We start from the raw sequence: 25,188 nt of genomic DNA on the forward strand, positions 1-25,188 counted from the left end.
CTGGATGCTGATTGAAATTAAAATTATTTTTAGCCAATTACTGACTGGCTTTTGCAGCAATTATAGATTTTATAAAATTTGCAGACAGTGAAGTTTTCTTTTGAAACTTTTACAGTCATCTTCATTATCCATACTTTTTTAATAGTTTGGAAAACATAAAGCAGATAGCACCAAAACTATCCTAATTCCTTGTAAATTTATCCTATAATTTAACCTCCCCAGTCAACAATTCTGCCAGATCTCTCTTGTTCAGCCCTCTGGAAGAAGCACAGCTGAAAGCTCGCTCAGTTGGTTTCATTCATAGCTATGGAAAGACGGTCTATTACACTTTCAAGCAATTGACAGCCTCTACATAAGAATGCATGTGAATATTAGGCACATGCGCAAAAAATAATGCACCAGCTGGGACAGTCTATAGCAGCAGTGTCCAGTTCCATCCATATCGCACAGTGTGAATCTAGAAGGACCATGAACAGGGGACTACAAGCCTAAGCGCTGAGAAAATTCTAGGAAAAAGATGCTTGAATCCTGATTGTAATGAAGAAAAACATACAATTCCTCTATAGGATATTGTTGGTAGAACATTTGGGGGAAGAACCAAAAAAAAAAAAAAAAAAAAAAAAAAAAAAAAACACAATCTTTGGGTGTAGGACAGGCTCAACCAGCGCATGACCAGAAAGGTCCTAGCTGGTACAGGAAATTTTAGGGACCTTGTAGAAGATACCGAATGATGCACAGACTCTGGCTGTCCCAACTCTAAACTAGAGCGAACAGCGTTAATTAGCGCACAGATACATATACTCACTGAAGTCACTGGCATCAGGGGATACACAGGGATGAAGCAAATCTTCCTACACAAGTTGTACCCATTTATCTGCAGTGTATTCAAAACCAAAGTCCAGAATTTATATAGCTTGTCTGAGATTTCAGAAAGCAAGGGGAGGGAAGCTGAAGTTACACTCTGTAGATCAGACACAGGAACAGAGCTGAGGCTGTCAATCGCAGGCTGTGTGCTGTCACCTTTCCACCTACTGGTGTCAGGAAAACTTGTCAGAAGTGACTCATGCAGATAGAAGAGGATAGAAGAGGCAGCAGACAGAAATAACCCTAGGGCCGGTTCACCCTAGTGTGATTCCAGACATCGCATGTGATTCGCACCGCATTTTGTGCAGATCACATGCCATGTCTGTGCGATGCAATTTCAGCCATACAAACTATGCAGGACCCTTTTTTGGTCCACACTGGAATCGGATTGCATGGGTGTTCACACCTATGCGATCCATTTCCTGCACCATTTTACAGTTCACCTGCGATCTGCGAACCAATCTGGGGGTGTCATTAACTTTGCATTGACACACCCAGCGATTTGCAGATCTCAGTGTGAACCACTGTGCGATTCAGGTGCGATGTGGGAACCAGTACTGAATTGCAGGGTTTCCCGCATGGCACCTGTGTGAACTGGGACCAAGTGCTCTGGATTGAGACAAGTACACAATATAGAAGGATATGCTTGGTTTTTTAGATTTCATATCTAAGGTTTACAACCAATTTTAGGTTTGGGAGAGATTTCCATAGTAGGTAAATTATCATAATCAGATGTCTAAGATGGTGGGGGTTCTTCCTCCTCTTCCAGTACCATGTCTAGTCCAAGGGCAAGAAAATTGAACGAGCCTAAGACAGTGGTCTCCAAACTGCGACCTTTTGTTTGCCTTGATCTGGTCCTTGAGACATTATTCCGCTTACTGATACAAGGCACTATTCCTTATACACCAACAATAAGGCATGATTCCTGTTCCGGATACCAACAATAGGGCACAATTACTACAACTGACCCCAATCAGAGATCAACATAGGAGTACACAATGAATGACAGTAATCAAGGCCATTTATTGTGTACAATTGTCATGTGATCGGCTGTGATTGGTCATTATACATTATATTCCAAAGGGCCAGTTTTGCAGATTGAGAAAAAACTGCTCATTGGAAGAAGACTACATTGCCCAAGGGAAAATCCTGATGGCTAGGTTTATAGACAGGCAATACGAACCAGACTTTGTACAAAAAAAGTGTTTCAAGATTGCAGCACCTACATTCACAAAGATAGAATCCAATCCCTGACAGTTTCTTCTAATGTGAAGTTTACCACTCAATACCATTTTGAACACAGGTGAAAATATTATTAAACGACATTGGGCTATCCTCCTGCAGGACCCCAAGCTAGGTCCTAGTCTGTCTGATAGACCTACAGTCATCTATCGTAGAGCTAGAGGTGTTAGAAATATAGTAGCCCCAAGTAAGAAACCTCTTTCCACGGTTTCATCCCACATGTCCATGGTCAGATTTTCCAATCTAACCGGCATGTTTCAATGCAAAAAGATTAGATGCAAAGATGTGTCCTTTTGTGCAATGCCAGCAAAATGGTTTACAAAGACAGCTCAGGCCAGACCTACTCTCTTAAAAATTATTTTAGTTGCTCTACTACAGAATTTCTAGTCTATTGCTTCTCATGCCCCTGTGGCCTCCTTTGCGTGGGCCACACCATTCACCTGGTGAGGGCACATTTTGGAGAACATAGGAATTAATTGAAAAAGAAGAAGAAAATCATAGTGTTCCCAGACACTTTGTCACACACCATAACAAATCCATGAAAGGACTGCACGTCTGGGTAACAGAGATCATTCCCCCCTGCGACTCCTTAGCTGAGAGATTTCAGAGACTTTGCTGTAGGGAAACCAACTAGATTTTTACCCTTAACACTTTGGCGCCTGGGGGGGGGGGGGTTAAATGAGGAACTAGAAAATGAATACCATTTTATGATATATCAAGGACAGCCTTCCAATAACCAATTTTTATATATAGATTGTAAATTTTAAAATTTTGTACATGTGTGGATACATGCGTCTGTAGGAAGATGTATATGGTTTAGGTATTATAGCATATATGCATTATACATATGTATATCCCTTATGGGTTTCCTCTCATATGTATATGTTATCATTTTGAAAGCTACATGTGGTGAGCTTGCATATATGGTGACCTACATACAAATTTAGCTTTTTAGTTTGCATGCATTATATTTATTATTGGCTCTTAGTAAACTAGTCTTATCAGTTTTCATACATATATTCATATATGCTTACATGTACAAATGCACCTAACAGAATTATACATAAATTATATACGATGTATGGCAATTGATTGTAAATTTCATGATTATGTGTCCTAAATAGTTTTTTGTATGTATCCTTTTATACTTCAAAATATTTATCCTAACATTGTTAAAACTATCACAGTTGTTACAATGTAATGTTTTTAATATTATTATTTCTTCTTTTTGGACTGGAGAGGGAATCCCTCTGCTTCAGAGTTGCTACCATCTGCTCTGGTTGGATCGCAGCATACTGTGCTGCGTACGATCAGATTCTATAAATTTTTTAGATTATCTTTTGTCCGTGTTTTTACAGGTAGCTCTGCCTTTGTTAATGCTCTTCCCCCCTCCCCTTAGCCTTTGGGCTGCTCTTCCATATTTGTAATGATGAGACGGCTGGCTCCTCCCACCAATTGTTTTTGTTTTCAGCTCATTTTGAATTGGTTTTCCCTCTTCATGACTAATATATATATATATATATATATATATATATATATATATATCCTCATGTGTGGGCGGGTTAGCCTAACAAAGGAGGTGGGGCCTCAGAAACGCATTGCGGCCCACCCCCTCTCTCGTTCTGTCTGCTTGAAAACTCAGTTGCAGCGATGAGGGTGGCAGAGACCCGGACACCATGGCGATTCCTGGTCTGTGCCTACAATTGCTCTCCAGTCCATCGAGACCACTACCCTCAGCTTTTTACATGTAAGTGATGCTTTATAAATTACACTTTTCATCTTGCTTATACTGATCTGGCACCGTCTTCTATTTGTTGCAAACATAAACAAAAAAAAAAAAAAGGGCGCACCACCCCGGTCGTAGAGGGCAGCAAGGCTTATCCATAGTGGATGCCAAGTGGGAATTCCTGGGATAGAGGCAGCCTGAGAGCCTGGTTCTGAGCGCAGGAGCAAGGTGCTTAGCATCGCAATTGTCTTCTATTTGTTACATGCCTTTGAGGGGATCCCTATACCCATTGAGAAGCTGCCGGTGAATGTATATGGCCTATCAAGATTACAATCCCCCTGCAATTGCCTCCCATGGACTTACAGTATATGACGGTTTGTTTGGCCAGTGGAGCACTGACTCACCTGCTATTCATTAGCGAGTGAATTTTGGCGGTTCGATCACTTGTAACCAGCAGCGGGCCTATACACTGATCTGTCATCCGCTATGTCCAGTGGAAACAGTGGGTGACAAATCATGCCGAAACTTTGCCTGTGGGGCACGCAAGGCACAATCCTGGGAGGAGGTCACATGATATCCACCCAGGATAATAGGGCACCTGCCCAGCCTATTGAAATAAAAAAAAGTAAAAAAAAAAAAAAAAAACACGTTGAAGTGGAAACTATTGGATTTGTCAAACTTTTTTCAATATACAGTATCTCACAAAAGTGAGTACACCCCTCACATTTTTGTAAATATTTTAATCTTTTCATGTGACAATATTGAAGATATTACACTTTGATACAATGTAAAGTAGGGAGTGTACAGCTTGTATAACAGTGTAAATTTACCGTCCACTCAAAATAACTCAACACACAGCCATTAATGTCTAAACCACTGGCAACAAAAGGGAGTACACCCTTAGGTAAAATGTTCAAATTGGCCCAAAGTGTCAATATTTTGTGTGGCCACCATTATTTTCCAGCACTGCCTTAACCCTCTTGGGCATGGAGTTCACTAGAGCTTCACAGGTTGCCACTGGAGTCCTCTTCCACTCCTCCACGATGACACCACGGAGCTGGTGGATGTTAGAAACCGTGCGCTCCTCCACCTTCCATTTGAGGATGCCCCACAGGTGCTCAATAGGGTTTAGGTCTGGAGACATGCTTGGCCAGTCCATCACCTTTACCCTCAGCTTCTTTAGCAAGGCAGTGGTCGTCTTGTGTTGATGTGTTTGGGGTCGTTCTGTTGAAATATTGCCCTGTGGCCCAGTCTCCGAAGGGGGGGGGGGGGTCATGCTCTGCTTCAGTATGTCACAGTACATTTTGGCATTCATAATTTCCTCAAGGAACTGTAGCTCCCAAGTGTCGGCAGCTCTCATGCAGCCCCAGACCATGACACTCCCACCACCATGCTTGACTGTAGGCAAGACACATTTGTCTTTGTACTCACCTGGTTGCCGCCACATACGCTTGACACCATCTGAACCAAACAAATTTATCTTGGTCTCATCAGACCACAGGACATGGTTTCAATAATCCATGTCCTTAGTCTGTTTGTTTTCAGCAAACTGTTTGCGGTCTTTCTTGTGCATCATCTTTAGAAGAGGCTTCCTTCTGCAACGACAGCCATGCAGACCAATTTGATGCAGTGTACGGGCATATGGTCTGAGCACTGACAGGCTGAGCCTTCAACCTCTGCAGCAATGCTGGCAGCATTCATATGTCTATTTCCCAAAGACAACTTCTGGATATGATGCGGAGCACGTGCACTTAACTTCTTTGGTTGACCATGGCGAGGCCTGTGCCAAGTGGAACATGTCCTGGTAAACCGCTGTATGGTCTTGGCCACCATGCTGCAGCTCAGTTTCAGGATCTTGGCAATCCTCTTATAGCCTAGGCCATCTTTATGTAAAGCAACAATTCTTTTTTTTCAGATCCTCAGTCATTTGCCATGAGGTGCCATGTTGAACTTCCAGTGACCAGTATGAGAGTGAGAGCGATATCACCAAATTTAGCACACCTGCTCCCCATTCACACATGAGACCTTGTAACACCCACGAGTCACATGACACCAGGCAGGGAAAATGGCTAATTGAGTCCAATTTTGATATTCTCACTTAGGGGTGTATGCACTTTTGTTGTCAGCGGTTTAGACATTAATGGCTGTGTGTGGAGTTATTTTGAGGGGACAGCAAATTTACACTATTATACAAGCTGTACACTCGCTATTTTACATTGTAGCAAATTGTAATTTCTTCAGTGTTGTCACATGGAAAGAGATAATAAAATATTTACAAAAATGTAAGGGGTGTACTCACTTTTGTGAGATACTGTATTTCACTTTTTCTTTCTTTTTTTTTTTTTTTTAAATGTATATGGTTCTTTTTACTAACGTAATGAAGTGTTGCCCAAGGCCTGCTTATATCTCATGTTTTTTGGTTTTGCTATAGTGCAAAGATTTCTCCATTACTGTGTAATTAGTGGGGCTACTTATGTTGAACCCTCTGCAAGACTGTTGAGAGATCCAGAGGGGTAAGTCAGAGGTGTGTCATGCACTGGCCTTGCATGTTTGTTAACTATCCAATTGCAGATAGGCAAATTGTTGGTAGTTAGGCTTTTAGGCCTAGCTTTAACAAAACATCCTGTTTAAGCTTTTTGAAGAATCTTTTCTTTTCCCTACAGACTGTTGACTGAACAAGTTCTGGGCTGGAACCTAGTGCTAAGGGCTTTGGTTATCTGGGCCCACTACTTTCTACCTGAATAAGTTGGACCTTAACTGTGCCAATCTTGCTGTAAAAAAGGAAATCACTTGGGACATGGAAGCAACACTTGAACCTCTACTGGTCTAAGACCTTTATGAACGTTGATCCAGTAGCTAAAAAAAAAAAAAAAAAAAAAAAAAGGATTGCAGGTGACAGAGGAGAGTAATGCATGAACCTCCACTGGTGACATGCTTGCAGTCACTACCTGGTACAACCTCTGTTGTATTAGAGGTTACTTTTTTTCTGTTGTATACAAGTCAGCTTTGGATATTCCACCCATCCTGACGTCCTTTGACGGCTTTTTGGTCTTGCCCATGATGGGGAGGTTTGAATAGAAGAAAGATTCTGTAGACAGGTGTTTTCTATATACATAACGAATTGTCGTTAGGAGCATTTTCTTAAATTGAGAGGACTAATATGTGTACCACATGAGCGCATACTGTAGCCAGTCTGTGGGAGCCAAAATTATTGTTGGCTGGTAGGGGATCAAACGCTTATTTTACTCACTGTACTACAACTCAATTTATAACATTTGACTCCTGTTTTTTTTCTGGACTTTTGGTAGATATTCTGCCTCTATCATTTGAAATAGACCTATGATAAAAATTATAGACCCTTAATTTCTTTGTAAATGGGCAAACTTACAAAATCTGCAGGGGATCAAATAATTATTTCCCCTACTGTATAATAAATGAGCAGTGTAATAGGAGTTAAATGTAGAATATCAGCAGCAGCTCTCTTTCAGATGTTGTCCCTCATTAAAAGCGGAGCTCCAGGCTCCTTTAGAAAAAATTAAAGTCAGCAGCTACAAATACTGTAGCTGCTGACTTAATATTGACACTTACCTGTCCATGAATCGAGCGATTTCTTCCCCCGAGCCGATTTTTTAATCAGCTCTCTGGTGCTGCCGTTGACATCTTGGGTAAAGGAAACCAACAGTGAAGCCTTGCAGCTTCATAGCCGGTTACTTATTGCACGTGCACGAAGTGCGCTGCACTTTGTGAATGGCCCCGTGGCAGGGGAAGGGGGGGGGGGGACTTCAGAATGAATTCTCCCCCTCTCACCCAAAAGGTGCCAAATATAAGAGCTGAGAGGGGGAAGAGGCAAAAAGGCAGAGCTTCCCCTTTTGGGTGGAGCTCTGCTTTAAAAACTTTGACTGAAATCTTTGATACAGAGTTCATCACGGCTCCGACTCCCCTTGATCTCTCTCAATCTTTCTATTAGAAAAAATTTGTACAGAGGACCTGAATTGAAGTTGTTCCAAGGTAAGGGCAAAGGATTAGTTAACAGGATTGCTTATGTTTTCCTGCAGCTGATCTTTCTCCATTGCTGATGTACAATGCCATGTTTTGCACACTTTGTGTGGAGGCGGCCCTCTTGCTGGAGGCAGGGATTTTGCTTCCTCATATCAGAGCCTCTAGCAAGGAACCGACAGCAGCACAGTATTGACATGATCAAGTCTCATTCCAAATCTCTTGTAACCAGCAATAGGCAGCAGTGCATTTATCTCATACTGCAGATACACAGCTATGGGCTTTAGAAACAGGAGTGCCTAGGCACCCTCACATACCAGGAAGTACACTGGATAATTTTCATTTTTTAGGCCCTCTCTTAGGCACAAATACCATTTCTAATTCTTCCTATAACATAGCAAAGCTTTATTTTTTAAGTTCAGTTTACAATTTTATAGTGCTCTTTATTATCTTTATATAATCATTGCAGGCAGATAAAGCAAGCTTTTCACAATCAAGCTGGGCTGGACTGCAGCCTCTTGTCACGTTTCTGCACAACATCTTCTCTAAAAACATACATTTTGTGGAACCAAGAAATATATGGCCTGAAGGCCCACCACAAGGAGCAAGCCTTATGGATTTTAGCAACCAGAGATACTAGCTAAACCAGGATAATATTAAAAAGGGAGAAGAAGGTAGGCAAAGTCCCATGAGCGAGATTTAGAACAGCTATTAGGAGAGCAGAGATAACCTCTACACAGGTAGTCTACAGCATTGTTATGATCCTTTTTTTAAATAAACCTGTCCAGGCAAAGAATAGAAACATACAGGTGATCCCACAGAGTGTAAAAGTTTGGCTTGTCCACAAATACAAAGAACTAGTACTAGACTAAAATCTCAGTTGATGTAAAATATATATAATACGAGGGGTTTTCAAAAAGGCTTCCTCACTTTTTTTATAGAGTTTAAAAAAAGTGCAGAAACTTTTTGAAGAACCCTTATATTTGTTCATCACTGATTAAATGGCATAATGAACCTCAATGTCATATCCAACAATGCTGAGGTGTAAGATGGTCTTGCACACTCAACACCTAAATACTGTAGATGGAAAAACTTTTAAACACAACCTAATTACAAGTACTTTATTCACAAATTTTTACATTAATTGTGAAGTCATTTTATCTGAAGTGGCCTATAATTTGAAGTATCTACTTGTGAATATATACATACCCAACTCTCTATCCTAAGGCCTCATGCACACTGGAGGTTTTTACAGCTTCTGTTTTTGGCATCAGACATTTTTTTCTGCAGCCAGTAAACTGCCCTATGTGTCCATGCACACATGAGCGGTTATTAGCAGTTTTTGACAGGGGCGTTTCCTGGCTAGGAAAAAAAAACAGAACTAGTGGGTTTTAAAAGGAATTTTTCAGCTGTAAAAACGCCTTAACTCTTATAAAAGCTTAAAAATGCGGCTATTCTGCATTTATTGGCGTTTTTCAGCCATAAGCTTTTATGGGAGTATAGTTTTGCTAAAAAAAAAAAAAAAAAAAAAAAAAAGAGAACACACACACACACTACAGCTAAAAAATAAAGCGCCCAAAAAACACTACTGAAAAAAACGCTAAAAAAAAACTTCTACCATTCTACAACTACAGCTTTCTACAGCTAACGTTACTGGCATTTTTATAATGTCCAGTGTGCATGAGGCCTAATAGCTATTTAATAATCAGAGAAAGATCAGACATACTACGTGGTGAAGGTCTACCTGAACAACATGGGAGAGATCATAGACCACCGTGAAGTGCCTTTAATTTATTTTTTTTCAAAATGAACAGACGGTGGAGGCGTTTACATGCCACTGGTGCGAAGCTCAAAGTTCACCCGACGTGCAGCAATCAGCGAGCGGAAAGCCTGCCAAACTCCCTGCAACCACGTGCAATGCATGCTGTTGCAGCGCATTGGTCAGCAAAAATTGGGTTAAGCAGGCGATGAGGAGGCACCACCTGTCAGTAGCCTCTGGAGCGCAACTCGAATGCAGATTGTGCTTCAGAGGCAATAGAGATTTAGACTTGGAAAATGTGAGAAAGTGTGCTAATAAATATAAAGCAAGCTGCAACCAAAGATCCAATACTCTGGAATGTAAATGTGAATGAAAAAAGTCTGGTGCGCTAAAGGTGAATCACCATACAACAAAGTGGTAATAAAAAACATATACCTAATTGCATATCAATAATACTGTATACATATAGACTGCAACAAAACGTGTATATCACAGTGAAAATTATCACAATAGGGAGTGATATAATTAGTCCCAAAACATCCAACTCAAAGTCCGAATGTGAGTGACACAATTAATCCCAAAAGATTCAACTCAATATCCAATTGTGCTGGGTGTGATAAACGTGAAGTGAACTGGTGCTGAAAAAAAGCTAGAGATGATCCAACGTAGGGTGTGACAGTTTCCCACCACCTCACAGGTTTGCTTCTTACCAGCAAATACAGTATAAAGGGCATATAAAAAAGGCAGAACTCAATCCAGGGAGAACCTCTCGTGACAGACCTATTGGGAGTGTTAAGTTCCCACACCTTTATGCAAAGGGGCTTCTTACCAGATCCCAAATGTTTAAGGTTTTGAGGTAGATTATTTCTGTCTCTCCTAAACCTTTAGGTTGTATGAAAAGAAGGTCTCCTGGCACATGCACTCGATTCAATGTCCGATAAATCACATCTTATGTGGAAACTTCCCGAAATCTTCACAAAGTCAACATTCACTTCATCCTTGTAGATAACATCCAGCAGAAGTGATGTCCATTCCAGCCTGTTACACCTCAGCGCTGACTTTGCTCTCTGTGCTGTCGATATGAGCTGCCTTCAATGGATCGCTGCACTTGTGCGGCTTTGGGTGACTTTCCAAGTCAGGAAAATGTGTGTTCAGAGATTTAGACTTGAAATTAAAAAAATAACCCCCTCTGCTCAGTACAACTCACCCCCCCCCCCCTCCCCCAAGCCATATTCCTCACTAGAGATCTCAGATGCCGCAGTACAGAAAAGCACCCTCATCCATTCCTCCCCCCCCCAGGGTAAAGAACAGCAAAAACAGAAGACACCCACCCCGTCCCTGAACTCACTCGCCATATAACATAAGTTGTATACATACACAGCTAGAGCAACTCCCACTGAAAAGTCCGGAGCAGGGGAGTAGACTTGCTCGCACACTAAGCTCCCGCTCTCAATGAAACAGCAGGTGTGGGTTCACTGGGGGTGCTGCAGCACCTCCGGTGAACATACATCTGCTGTATCAATGAGAGTGGGAAATCAGTGCAAGAGCAAGTCTCCTCCCCTGCTCCTTCCAGCTCGCTCTTCCCCTGCTCTGGAATTCTCACCCTGCTCTGCTCAGCTCTCACTCTGACTGCACCCTATTAGTACAGCACTGGGGAAGAGCAGTTTAGACCGAGGTCAGCAATGCAAAGACAAGATCTACCCGCCACCTGGCTGCGATCAACAGGTTGCCGACCCCTGTGCTATATTATACCAAATAATTAAATGCTTGCATTCGAAAGTGGCAAGTCACATATTAAAGTTGTCCTACTGTGCATTTTTCCATTTAACATTCCTCCAACTGCAGACACCAATGTAATTGGCTCAGTCATCTTTGTAAAACCCTGTGAACTAGGTTAGAGCGATACAAATAATGTAAATATATCATCTTACCTTATATGTGTGGTCCATTCTTGGCCTGCATTGCACCTGATCCAAAGCATCATCTGTATTACTTCTTTTCAGATTGCCAATAGCAACATCTGGCACATTGCTTAAATCTAAAATTCCAGACATAAGAAATGAATAACTGAAAATTTTTGATTGTTTACAGTAGTTAAACAATTATAGGAAAGCACCAGTTTACATATAACTAAAAACATGGTGGCATTTATCAATCCTGCCACAAGACTGCTAAACAGGAGCAGTGAGGTACATCTTGAGACAGATACAGCCAGAGTCATAAAATCCTCCATTGGGTGTCCTAAAGTCACACTTGGGACTGAATGAAAAAACTGACTCTGACCATTTTATTATGTGTAGGTTTATAGTGAAAATCTGTCTCTAATATTCAGTTATTGAACTTTGTAAACTGTTGCACTTGGCTGTCCAGGAATACAGATGCACAGATCTTTAAACCTGCCGCTGAGACTTTGCTGAAGTAGACGCAGCTTTATTTGTGAGTAATTAGCTTAATTTCCTGCAGCCATTTCAGACACAGCTCATTCACACTTGCATGTTACCGCAAAGCACCATACAAATTAAAAAATAGGTGAATGTGACACATTTACCTATTTTTTACATTAACATTTTTATTGCTTTATGTGGGGACATGCAAACCTAATGTGAGCAGCTGCTTGCACTCCATTGATATACCTACACATATATGCCAAGTGGTAGTGCATAGGACCCTGTAAAGTTTTATCAATGCACCATACAAACATTACTAACAGCGCAGTGTGCTGTGCTACCAAAAATGGTACTGGTCTGACTTTCAGTCTGTTATGGTGCACTGCATAAATGGGTTGCCTTAATATAATGCATGTAAAGGCATAATAAATAATACTGCCAATATACCTTAACATGATTGTAAAAGGCCTTGGTAAATAGTTTTGCACAGTGTGGCCCCAAGCTACCTCTTCTGGGGTCCACAGCGGGCACTCTTGGCTCCTCCTACCTTCCGAGTGCCCCCCATAGCAAACTTCTTGCTATGGGGACACTCGTGTGGGCTTGATGCTGAGCTGGGCTGTTTTATTCTATAGGCGCATACAATCCGGCAGGACCCTACCCCTCACTCCCTCCTCTAAGATTTGACTGACTGCAGCAGGAGCCAAAGGCTCCCGCTGCTCTCAGCCAAGCTTGTGAGAGCACAGAGAGGGGAGAAAAGACCTGAAGCCAGGCACAGCGCTGGATCGATACAGAACTTAGGCAAGTCTTAGGGAGGGGGGCTAAGGGCACTGGTATGAAAAGGTTTTTTACCTTAACCCAGAGATTGCATTAAGATAAAAAAAAAAAAACCTTTTACCTTTATAACCACTTTAAATATTGCCATCACCACAGTTCCAGATCCCCTCTACTGCACAGATATATACACATCTTACGTTGGGCCCTAAAGCAGCCCATACACTTTCCTGAGTGCTGTATCGATCCAGCACTGTGCCTGGCTTCATGTTTTTTCTCCCAAGCTTGGCTGAGAGCAGAGGGAGCCATTAGCTCCTGCTGCTGTCAGTCAAATCTTAGAGGAGGGAGTGAGGGGTAGGGCCCTGCCGGATTGTGTGCGTCTATAGATGAAAACAGCCCAGCTCGGGATCAATCCTACACGAGTGTCCCCATAGCAAGAACCTTCCTATGGGGGCACTCGGAAGGTAGGAGGAGCCAAGAATGCCAGCTGTGGACCCCAGAAGAGGTAGCTCGGGGCCACACTGTGCAAAACTATTTACCAAAGCCTTTACAATCACGTTAATGTATGTTGGCAGTATTCTTTATTATGCCTTAGCATGCATTATATTAAGGCAAGCCATTTATGCAGTGCACAATACCAGACTGAAAGTCAGACCAGCATAATTTTTGGTAGCACAGCTCACTGCGCTGTTACAGTTGGGAGTTTACAAGTGGAAGGAGCCCTATCTCTTAGATGCTGCCCTGGAAGACTTTCTAGAAAAGGAGTCACCGGGTACCTAACTGTTGTTTTTTTTTCCATTTAACCAGCAGGTTGAAAGAAAAAAAAAAAAAAAAAAAAAAAACACAATTCTTCCTATAGCCAGTGGCACCGATCAATCGGGAAAAACCTAATGGGTTGTTGTACAGCAGTCAATCTGTAGATTGCCTTCTGTACAACCAGCTTGCCTATACATGGATTGAAATTTGGCCAGTCCCTGCTGAGCCAGCCATATTTCGATCTATGTATGGCCGGCTCTATCATTGCTCACCTTAAGAAAATTATAGTAGCTTGGTTGTAATGTTCAACCTTCAGTATTCTGAATCACAGATCCTAAAGTATAACTAAAGACAAAACCTTAAGTTTCACACAGAGTGGATATGGATTAGAACACGTTAGGTTTTTATTGCTGTCTCTGCCCCTTTTGGGGAGATTCGCCTTCTCTCTTTGTCCTGTTTACCATTATCTTTAAGAGTGAAAGTAAAAGAAAGTCCTACATTTTGCATTGTCCCCAGAACAGTAATAGAAGAGAGATCTTCCAATGGAGACACTAGCTCTGGTGATCTGGGAGACCCCAATGGACCCCCATAATTTGCAGGAACTTCCTCTCACTTCCTGTTTTTGGTATGGAACAAGAAGTGAAAGTAAATCTCCCCAATGGGACATAGATGGGGCAAAAAAAAAAAACACACACACACACCTGGCAAGGTTTATAAAACTCTTCCTTACTCTATCCAAAATGGAAAAAAAAAAAAAAAAGTTTTGCCTATAGTTCTACTCCAAAGCAGTATTAAACCTGAAAGCAAACATTTGTTTTATTGCAGCTGACCAATTTTTGGATGTAATGGCTGCATTCATTTTCTTATTTAGGCTTGCTTTCCTAGTGATCTAGCCAGTAATTGGTTGTTTTTTTAACAGAGCAAGCGGCCCTACAGATGTAGCAATTAAGGGTTGAGACAAATAATTTAACACCGACAGGGGTGCTTACAATGATCAGATTTTATTTGTTTATGTAAAAACCTTTATCCCAAAAGGAACAAAATGGTTTGCTGTAACTGCTTATAAAGTGCGAGCTAGAGCTCAATGTTTGTAGTGGATCTAATTCTGCTAGTACATCTAATAACCCCCTTCCCCAGATTAAAAATGCTGGTGTCCAAACGTGTCTCTGTTTCCCTGTTAATAGAGCGTAGATCACCAGGTTAAAACGAAAAGGGAAAAGCCTAAAAAAAGAAAATGAATGCAGCCATCACATCCAATGACTGGTAAGCCGTAATATATTACATATTTTGGTTTTGTACTGCTTTAACGCATTTCCAGGACAGAAAAGTCACATGTCCTTATCCGCATACTTATTTTAAGCTAGAGATGCTGCAAAACCACTATAGATATATACACTATCCTTTTTTTAGATATAGCAACTTTTAAAGTGCTTACGCTCTGGTACAGTTTGTGTTTGTATGAGAAAACTGCATGTGTGAAAATTCTTTATGTAACAGCAATACGCTCAGAACAATGCTACATTTACCTAGAGAATCCAAAAGAGTATTCGTTAATAAATGCATTCCATAAAAGCCTTATTTACCATTTTAAGTATATCTGCATACCTATATATTAATTTAGTCATAACTTTGCAAGTCTGGGTTCACACCTATGCGTGTTTTAGTGCTTTTTGCAGTGGGCAATGGTACATGGAACACGTTTGCATTTTTCAGCTGCTGCATTTTTGTAAAGGGGCAGGAACTTTTTTCCTGCAGCAGATTGCGTTTTGCCAGTGATAGACTTCAATGGACCCCCTCCAAAAATGCAAGTGTTGCGTTTTTACATGTGTTTTGTAGGTTTTTTCCTCCATAACAAATTGTGAATAGCCACATCCTAACAGCCGATGAGCCATCAGCTGTCAGCACTGACAGCTAAATGTAAAAAATAAGAAAAAAATAAATAAATAAAAATGGCGTGGGGAAATTCATACCAGACCCTTATCCAATGATGCAGCCTGGCAGGCCAGGAAAGGGCCTGGCAAGCGCCTGAACCATACTTCTCCTCCTAAGCTATACCAGGCAGGTAAGGGGGGGCCCCCCAAAACACCTTGTCCCCATGTGGATGGGGATAAGGACCTCTTTCTAGTGGCTAAAAGGGTCTGCAAGAAAAACTTTTATCAGCCTCGACGCCCACCGCCACATTGATAAAGGGGACCTCCAGATTCCGATGAGCCCGCAGACCACCACCGGCCATGGTTGTGGGTAAGAGACATCAACATGGCAACAAGCTGCTTTGGGCATGTGGCCCAGTATGGTTCAGGAAGGAGTCCCCCCCCCCCACCCCTCCCTTTTCGGTCCTGCATGCTCAGACCTCTCTCTGGTAGCTCAGACGTGTATTTTAAAGGACTTGTTAAATCAATTACTACTGCTGGTAAGACTGGTTTCCACAACTTAAAAATCTACAATCATATATCAACTATGTGTTTGAAATCAAAACTCAAAATCTCTCTCTCTCTATATATATATATATATATATATATATATATATATATATATATATATATATATATATATATATACATATACACACACATACACATCCATCTATTTACAGTTACTAATGGAGATTACACATAAACTCCTCATAAAGGCAACAGGTAGAAGAAAAAACCCTGCAAAACGCATGAAAACCGCATGCAAAAATGCATCAAAATCATGTATTCAAAAACACACTGCAAACTAGCCAGAAAACCGTATCAACTGCAAACGCATAGATGTGAACCTAGCCTTCATGTGCATTTCTATATATTTTATTTTTTTCGTTATTTATTTTTGCAGAATCTGCATCAGAAACAGATTTTGTGACCATGAAGATGATGTAAAGATTTATTTTTTTCCGCAAGAAAGCAATTATCTATCTTTACACAGTTCTCCAAACTTGCAGACCAATCATGTGCCTCACAGCCTGCACACATCTACAATCCATCCCCCCCTGTGGTTCTTGTCATTCTAAAAGTATCTTGTGTGTTATGATCATTTTATATAATGCAGTGGCTGAGTCATAAAGAGGCAATGACAAGAAGAATGAGTAGGAACACATCACTCTCACCCACCAAGCCCAGCATTTATCTACAAGAGAATAAAAGAGCAATGCTAAAGTCCTATTGTTCGGTCATTGAACACTCTGCAAACCCATAATTATTTTGCAGCCAGCCCTGCTCATGGCAATGGAAAATATCATGAGTAATGATAACTGTATTATCATGAGTACAATTTACCAATAGAAGAGCGCTTTATTTTTAGAGGACCTGATTTTTTTTTTAAACTATTAGTGCTTTAATATATTATTGTCACGTTATTTTAATATTATTGGTCTAATTTATCAAAAGCATAGGAAAGTGAAGTGTCCGTCTTGCTTATTGCAACCATTCTTATACCAGCTGTCCTTAAAGCAGGAAGTAAAAATGGACGTTATAGTACTTTATCTTTGCTAAAACCAATTTAATGATGATTGTTTATCCATTAGCTACTGGACACGATTGGTTGATGGATGAAGTCATAATAAAATGCTTCTTTTTGAATGCAACTAAAAATATAGAATAATATTTTACCTACCTAGTGTAAAGGACAGGCTAGTAATATTGTAAACGGTACTCCATTGGTTTTAGTTTGGATGCACTGGCATTAAAAACAAGCAAACAACTTCATTTATTTCCACTTAGGCCTCATGCATAGAATGAGCATCAGGCTTTTTCTTTTGCAGCATAAAAACGCCCCTCCATGTTATTCTATGGCCTCATGCACACACACAAGTGTCTAGGAGCTGTAAGTGGCAAGTGGGGGGGGTGGCAAACAAACCTCCCCCCTCACTTGCTCTGTGCCCCGAGTCCACCCTTTTTTTAAGCCAATTAGAGCCTCAGGAAAGAAAAACTATGGCAAACCCCTTGGAATCCATGCGTCCGGCGCCCTGTATGGAGAATAGGCGTCGGGTGCATGGATTAGGGGCCGGACGTATGAGTTATGGACAGGCCGCCACTGGCCAGCGCATTCTGAGGACTGGCGTTACAGCTGTAAAAAAAATCAACGCTGCTAGACACGGCTTAACACGGGAAACATCATTAAGCCGCGTAAATCTTTTTTTTTTTTTTTTTTTTTTTAACGTCAAAATCAATAGTTCCCTATGAGAGCCCATTGATTTGAAATGGAAGTCACATCCAAGTCGGATCATGATGAAGCTCTGAAGATCTTGAAAAGGGAATCCCACGCAATAATGGAGGAAAAAAAAAAAACCCAGCGTGGGGTCCCCCCTCCCCCAAGACCATACCAGACCGAAGGGGGTCCCCACCAAAATCCATACCAGACCCTTATCCGTGCATGCAGCCGGCAGGTGGTCAAGAAAGAGGAGGGGACAAGTGAGCAGTCCCACCCTTCCTGGACCATACTAGGCCACACACCCTTAACATGGGGGGGGTTGCTTTGGGGCAGGGGGCTCTACATCCCCCACCCCAAAAGCACCTTGTCCTCATTTTGATGGGGACAAGGGCCTCTTCCCGACAATCCTGTGTGGCAGTCGTGTTTTTACATCCACCACCAGCTTTTTCCTGCCGTTGGTAGTGGCTATGCAGCTCGTTTTTTTTTTTTTTTAACACCCTGTGTGCATGAGGACTTACATAACTCCCATTATTCTGTAGCACACTGCTGATATGTAGAAATTAGGAATTTGTCCCTGTCATTTGCTGCATGCTTTGCTCCGGGTCTTTAACTAGAAAAGTCAAATTCAGCTGTGACACCATGACTATCAGGTGTCACTAATTACTCTGGATGGAATACAGTCTGACACAGAAAAACACACAAGGGAATAAAGCCCCGTACACACGAGAAGAAATTTGGCCGGGAAATTTCGTCCGACGACCAATCTGCCGATTTTCGGCTTGTTAGTATGGTGCTTCCGACAACCGACTCCGACTTTTCGGCCGAAAAAATCCTGGTGTGCAGGCTATATAATTTTTGTCGACCATCAAAACACGTCCGATTTTCGTCTCATTAGTACAGATTTCGATGGGGAAAAATCTTATGAGCAAGACTAGGCATGCTCAGAGATGAAAGAACACATAGAAAGCAATCCAACACATGACATCACTTCTGAATGAGAATTCTGCCATACCGGAAAACTCATGTGCAGTCTAGAGCACATTCCAACCAACAGACACCACTCTGGACAAAAGACGGACGACCGGTCGGCGGAAATTCGTTGCGTGTGTACGAGGCTTAAGGTTTTCCCAACAGGTCCGCCTGTCTTTTCAGGTGGGCCTGATCGGATGCTCCATTCACCCCTATGGGGCAGTGGATGTCAGCGGTGACATCTCCGCTGGCACCTGCTGCTATCCAATCTGATCCTGTCCGTGAAATCCAGACAGATGGTAATCCTATCTTCTATCTGTCTGGCGGATCGGATGGGATCAGATGAAAAGGGATAGGCGGTCCGTTTCCATCTGATCTCCCCATAGAGGAGAGGGGGGCTCTCACAGGTCCGTCTCGGCACAATGAGCAGAGACAGACCTGTCATCCACCTGTTCAGCGGGCGAATTGGCGGATCGATCCCCCGATGAGCAAAACAAAGTCCCCTGGGTGGAACGCCCGTGTCAAAGGACTCTAATGCCCCATACACATGTGCAGATTATCTGCAGACTTTTGTCTGCAGACTTACCAAAACCATATATTATGAGGTCAAACCTAAACACTTTCAATTTGTATGCAATCCGGCAGGCCCTTGCACTACATAGAAAAGGTAAGTCTGCAGACAAAAGTCTGCAGATAATCTGCACGTGTGTATGGGGCATAAGGGCTCTTTCACACAGGCGTTCCGATCAGATCCGCCTGTCCAGTTTTTTAGCCCTATGGAGCAGCGGATGTCAGCGGTGACACGTCCGCTGACACCAGCTGCCATCCGCATCTGATCCTGTCCGTGAAATCCGGACGGATGGAAACCCTATTTTCCATCCGTCCTGGGGATCGGATCGGATAAGAGTTTACAGGTGGTCCGCTCTCATCCGATTCCCCTTAGAGAGCAGCGGGGCTCTGACACCTCCCTCTCCGCACACAGTGCGGAGACAGAGCTGTCATCCGCCGACTCAGCGGGGATGGGCGGATCGAGCCCCACTGAGCAGAGCACGGTCCGCGGATCGTGTGAAAGAGCCCTGACACTGCCCATCTGAAAATCGGATGAATCCAAAAATATCCAAAAGAAATACGAACATGAATACATTCATCAATTATTTCTTTATATTCAGTGATAACAAATAGTTGAAAAGAATGAAAATACAGAAAACAAAACTATCTGAATGTAATAGATTCGTCAAACTTGTAGGTTGAATAGTTTTCGTACGCATTCGTCAAAAGAATCTTTTCATTCATTCAGATGATCCTGAATAAACTAATACTGTATGCCGAATTTAGTCTGCAAACGAATTGCACATGTCTACTGCTAACCATGGCAAGCAAATAACAAGAAAATTCACTAGTCTCATGTATGCTGGCACATGCAATGTTAGTGGTCTGTTAAAACCATATTACCATTTAGTAAATGTTTATACATTTTTTGTGCTTTTTTTAATGCTTTGCGACATGTGCATTATTTACATGAGCAGTAAAGCTACTGCGGTTCTCACCCAATGCTGACAGCAGCACAGTAGTAGTGCTTTAATCATTTCCTCCACTTCACAGCCAAGATATAAGCAGCCTGGAATCACCAGCATGTAATTAGCTAGCCACCCATGGGCCCCCTACTCTGAATTCAAATATATATATATTATATATATATATATATATTTTTTTTTTTTTTTCAATCTTCGGTGCAGTTCAAACACAAAAGACACTGGGTGCTAACCAGAATAATAATAAGGGTCACATTTGTTTTATTAAAAGGCCAGCCCACCTAAACCTGATATTTTAGGCCCCGTTCACACCTGAGCAATTTTCTACTTGAAGCTCTATGCTCAACAAGCCAAATCCCATTCATTTCAATGGCCGCTGTTCACATGTGAGTGTTCTGTCGCCTGAAGCAAAACGACTGTTGCTCAAAAAAGTACATGAGTTTCTTTTTGGCAGATTACAAGCATTTTTTGGCCCCAAAAACGCCTGACTTGAGCGTTTTCTGCTCGAAAAGCAGCTCTTCATCCCCAGTGCTTTCTATTGGCTAAACAAAAATGCCTGAAGCTGTAAAATGCTTGTAATACACTGTTAAAAGCTTGTAAAAAGCTGCAAAAGCGCTTTTAAAAAAATAAATTAAAAAAATGCCGAAAAACACTGGTAAATTGCTACGCTCAGGTGTTAATGCAGTCTAAGGCTCCATTCACACCTGGGCATGTTTGAGTGTTTTTCAGCTCCAAAAAAAAAAAAAAAGGTCCAAAACAACCAACAAGTAAAACCCCATTCATTTAAATGGCCCCTGTTCACATCTGAGCGTTTCGCAAAACGCCTGTAGCTGAAAAAAGTACATGAGCTTCTTTTTGGGCTGATTACCAGCATTTTTGATAGATGTCAAGTCAATGCCTGCCTCCAAAAACGCCTGAAAATCGTGGTAAAAAACGCTACGCTCAAGTGTGAATGCAGCCTTAATGTTTGCTAGATGCTGCAGAGTTAAACCACCTGCCAGTTTGCGTTACATCTTTTTGGGACTCTATTGGTGAGAACGCTGCACACCAGATGTAGCCATTATAAAAGGGCCCCACTAAAACAGTTGGATTATTTTTTTTTTTAAATGTTTTTTTATTATGGTGAATGCAAATCAGGTGCTGGAACACACAAAGGTTGCCAGGAACACCCAGCACTCCCAGGTGGATAAAAACAGAATTGGGAACTAAAGCATCGTTATATGACAGCCAGGCAACTAACATTTTCAGAAGCATAGGTCTCAATAGCAGGCTTTAAGAACAGACTTGAGCTTCAATGAGAGCCTTGGCAATAAATCAAATTCCACAATAAATACTTAAAATAATATTAACTTTTTTTTTTGGGGGGGGGGGGGTATAATTACCATATAGTTTTTATGTTTGGGGTATATTTACCATATAGTCTATACATCTTAACCTTGTGCAGCAAATGAAGCTTGTCTCAGAAAATTAAAGAAAGAAACTTTTACCTTCAAATATTAACTTTAATCAGCTGTATGGAGTCAATTAGTAACTTTCTCAGGGCAGATTCTGCTGCCACCCAGAGACGAAATCAGAAACAGCATGAGCTTATTATTACCTACTGTTGGGTAATTTCTAATGATTGTTTACTGGCTGTTAAATTGGTTAAAGGGTCACAAAGAAGAAATAAGGTCATCCAATATGACCCAGAACAAACCAACTTAACGTGCTGAGCATATCCCTAAACTTAGATTTCAGCTCTCCACTACTTAAAATAGTACAATGAAACATGCTGATCCCTTTGTTAGTGTTACTTCACATAATCAGCTTCTTCTTTCCTAAGCCAATAAGACATTTGGCAGATGACTAACTACTATTGGTGACAAGAATACACATATTTACAGGGAGCACAGTATATTTAGCTTTTTGTGCATTGTTTACCTGAAAGTTATTTTCAGGGTGACTTTACATTTTACAAGCTCGCTCTTTCATTTTTTTTTTTTATATTACATTAAATGTAGAGATTAGCCGAAGGATACAGGATAAATAAACTACTACAATTACTCTGACAGTGTCACTTTCCCCATTCAGATAAAAGTGTAAATATCTGCTGATAGCCAGCTCCCCACAATAAGGGATACTCACTAATCCGTGCTCCCTTTCCAGCCTAACAACTGCAGGATTCCATCCTGGGTATGCTCTGGTGTTGGAGCTTACCTGGGTAGGTGAAGTCACAGCCCCTCCCCACATGATAGTGTTCAGGCATGATGATTGGGCACATTCTCCTCTATACCCATTCACCTTAGCTCAATCAGCACAACAGAGTGAAGACTGCAATGGATCAAGGAGGCCACAAGGAAATGTGAGTATACTGTACCTTGATAGTGGGAAGGTTATCCGCAGGCAGGGATGAGCTCGGGCATGTTCAAGTTCGTACGTGCCCGATCCTGCCAGGAAGCCGACACTGCACTCCACTAATCACAGGCAGTGATACATTTCCTGATTCGCAGCTGCACAGATCGGGAAATGCCTGTGAGTAGCGGAGTGCAGTGTCGGCTTCCTAGCGGGATCGGGCTCGTACAAACTCGAACACGCCTGAGCTCATCTCTAATCACAGGCAGTGAGACATTTCCCGATCTGTGCAGCTAGGTATCGGGGAAATGTCTCACTGCCTGTGATTAGCGGAGTGCAATGTCGGCTTCCTGGTAGGATCGGGCACATACGAACTCGAACACGCCCGAGCTCATCTCTATCCGCAGACATTATCACTTTACCCTAAGGCAGGGGTCTTCAAACTATGGCCCTCCAGTTGTTCAGGAACTACAATTCCCATCATGCCTGGTCATGTCTGTGAATGTCAGTGTTTTACAATGCCTCATATTCCGCAACAGCTGGAGGGCTGTAGTTTGAGGATCCCTGAACTAAGGTATCATACATATGGGCATTGACACCCTTTCTCCATGCAGGTCACCTTTGTTTATGTACCTGGGTCATCCCTGAGCTGTGCACAGGCTCTATACAGAGGTGGATGCAGACACAGCTGATGCATAGATACAACTGCATGTCAAAATCTGCCTGCATGTTGTGTTCGGATCCACGCACCAGCTCCTGCATACGTCATATTTTGACATGTGGCTGCTGCATCTACATCATCCTCTACAGGCGCAAAAACAAACACGCCCTTCACGCAGATAGGGGGTCAGTGTCCATCTTAATGAAGCCTTTGTTGCCAAAAAGACAGTGCCTCTTTAAAAGTTGCTGCAATATTTTTCCATGAGTTGCCTGACCATTCCTTCTGTATTGAGGGAAGGATAGTTAACCAGAGCCATTAGTTAGCACTGCAAAGCAGAAAGGAGAGTCTGTTCATGTAATAAACAAATATGGTTGCCTCCATCTATATATAGGACCATGGATTGATAACATTATGTATATCTAGTTGATCTCTTAAAAATGTGTATGTTATGTTAAAAAAAAAAAAAATGGAAAGATAATACAATCACTTTGAAAAAAGGAATCTTTTCGTTGCTCAAGGCAAAAAGTACACAGGCTTTTGGATCAGGCAGAATGCCATGCGTTGCAAGAACCAGAAGTTGACTTTCTGCTGTGTGGCCTTTCTCCTAGTGCACATTGACAAAAAAGACATTGTGCTTAAAGTACCCATCTGACTCAGTCCATCGTGCTACTATGGCCCAAACTATAATTGAGACACATGTATTATGCTTGATACACTGCAGCAAGTCTCCTCATTTTATGCAATTATATTGCAAATTTTAGAGATAATCCACAGCAACTTTTATATTTTACGCATCAACTGTGCAGCTAAAAGCATTGCTTTTAGAGGATGAGAAATCTATATTTAAATAAGGAAAAACGGCTCAGGATTGCAGTTGGAATGCTTCTTGTGTTAGGAATCTGCACCATTTTAATTAATGGCTTAACACAAACAAATGTTTTGCTAAGGCGGCAGAGCTTGTTTTGTTCTGTCTTACATCATCCATCCCACACCACCCACCATCTAATGATGTAACACTACACATATTCCAGACATCCCTATTCACACACTGCAAGTGTGAGGACAGAAATCATCCTAAATTTGCCATCAATGCTCACAACTTATCAAAAGCACAAAAATGACACATTCTCTTCTCTAGAGCACTTGTTCTGTACATGCTTAAATTGAAACTCCGTTTGGGGATTTCTCAATCATCTGACAAATGTGCAATTATTCCTCACAGGAGACTATGTGCAGATTTAATTACAGGCAATGATTCATCTAATCTATTGAGATGTTGTTGTTTAAACCTTTAAGAGCCCTGTAGCAGTAAGGAAAGTGAACATGTGCTCTAAATTCTACAATTAACCTAAACACTTGTGTCGTGACCTGCTGCAAACTAGATAAACGCAGGTCACTGTTAAGCCCCATACACACGGGCCAAATGTCAGGCGACATTGGCCGGTTCAATAGAAACCAGCTGACATTCTGCCCGTGTGTACTACAGCCGGCCTGACAGAAGCCGGATGGTGGCTGGCATCTGTTGAAGGGGCATGACCAAAAAAGGTCTGCCGACCGGCTCCTGATCTGTGCTCTCAGCCAACACAGGGCGGCGCCCTGTCAGAACGCAATAGCACAGCAGGTGAGATTGCTGTACTAACATTGGAAAGTTAGTACAGTGGCTCCCACCTGAGCTGTCAGATTTTTTTTTTCGGCCCCTCTAAAAAACTAGCAGTATGTACGTGGCTTTGGGGCACATGGAAAACAATTGTTTTCTAGATGCTCTGTTTACACCACAACACTGTTGCATTTATCTGCAGTCCACTGGATGGCATCACTTTGCTGTGAAATGACATAAATGAAGTGTCACTACTTGACACTTCAAGTAAAGTTAAAAAGGAAAAAGAAAAAACAAGTAAGCAGTGCATTGCGCTAAAACACTCATCACACTGCTCCCTGTTAGAGCAAAAGCTGAATTTTTCAATGCAGGCTAGAGTGAACCTAACCCTAAAGTCAGGCATAAGGTCACCGTCACTTCCGGTTCCGGTCTCCAGTTGGAACGCATTGCGTTCCGGGACGCCACT

At 41.8% G+C, this 25,188-nt stretch overlaps 1 protein-coding gene across 6 annotated transcripts in view; it reads right to left on the reverse strand.

Moving 5' to 3' along the window:
- Positions 1–25,188, reverse strand: part of TIAM2 (TIAM Rac1 associated GEF 2) — a 457,180-nt gene that overhangs the window by 59,771 nt on the left and 372,221 nt on the right. For all 6 annotated transcript variants that reach the window (XM_082250259.1, XM_082250257.1, XM_082250260.1 and 3 more), the window contains one exon: positions 11,519–11,625. In XM_082250259.1, the coding sequence (XP_082106385.1) occupies positions 11,519–11,625 (107 nt within the window). The remainder of the gene's footprint in view (positions 1–11,518; positions 11,626–25,188) is intronic.

This window comes from Pelophylax lessonae (genome assembly GCF_965119305.1).
Source record: "Pelophylax lessonae genome assembly, chromosome: 3".
Taxonomy (NCBI): Eukaryota; Metazoa; Chordata; class Amphibia; order Anura; family Ranidae; genus Pelophylax; species Pelophylax lessonae.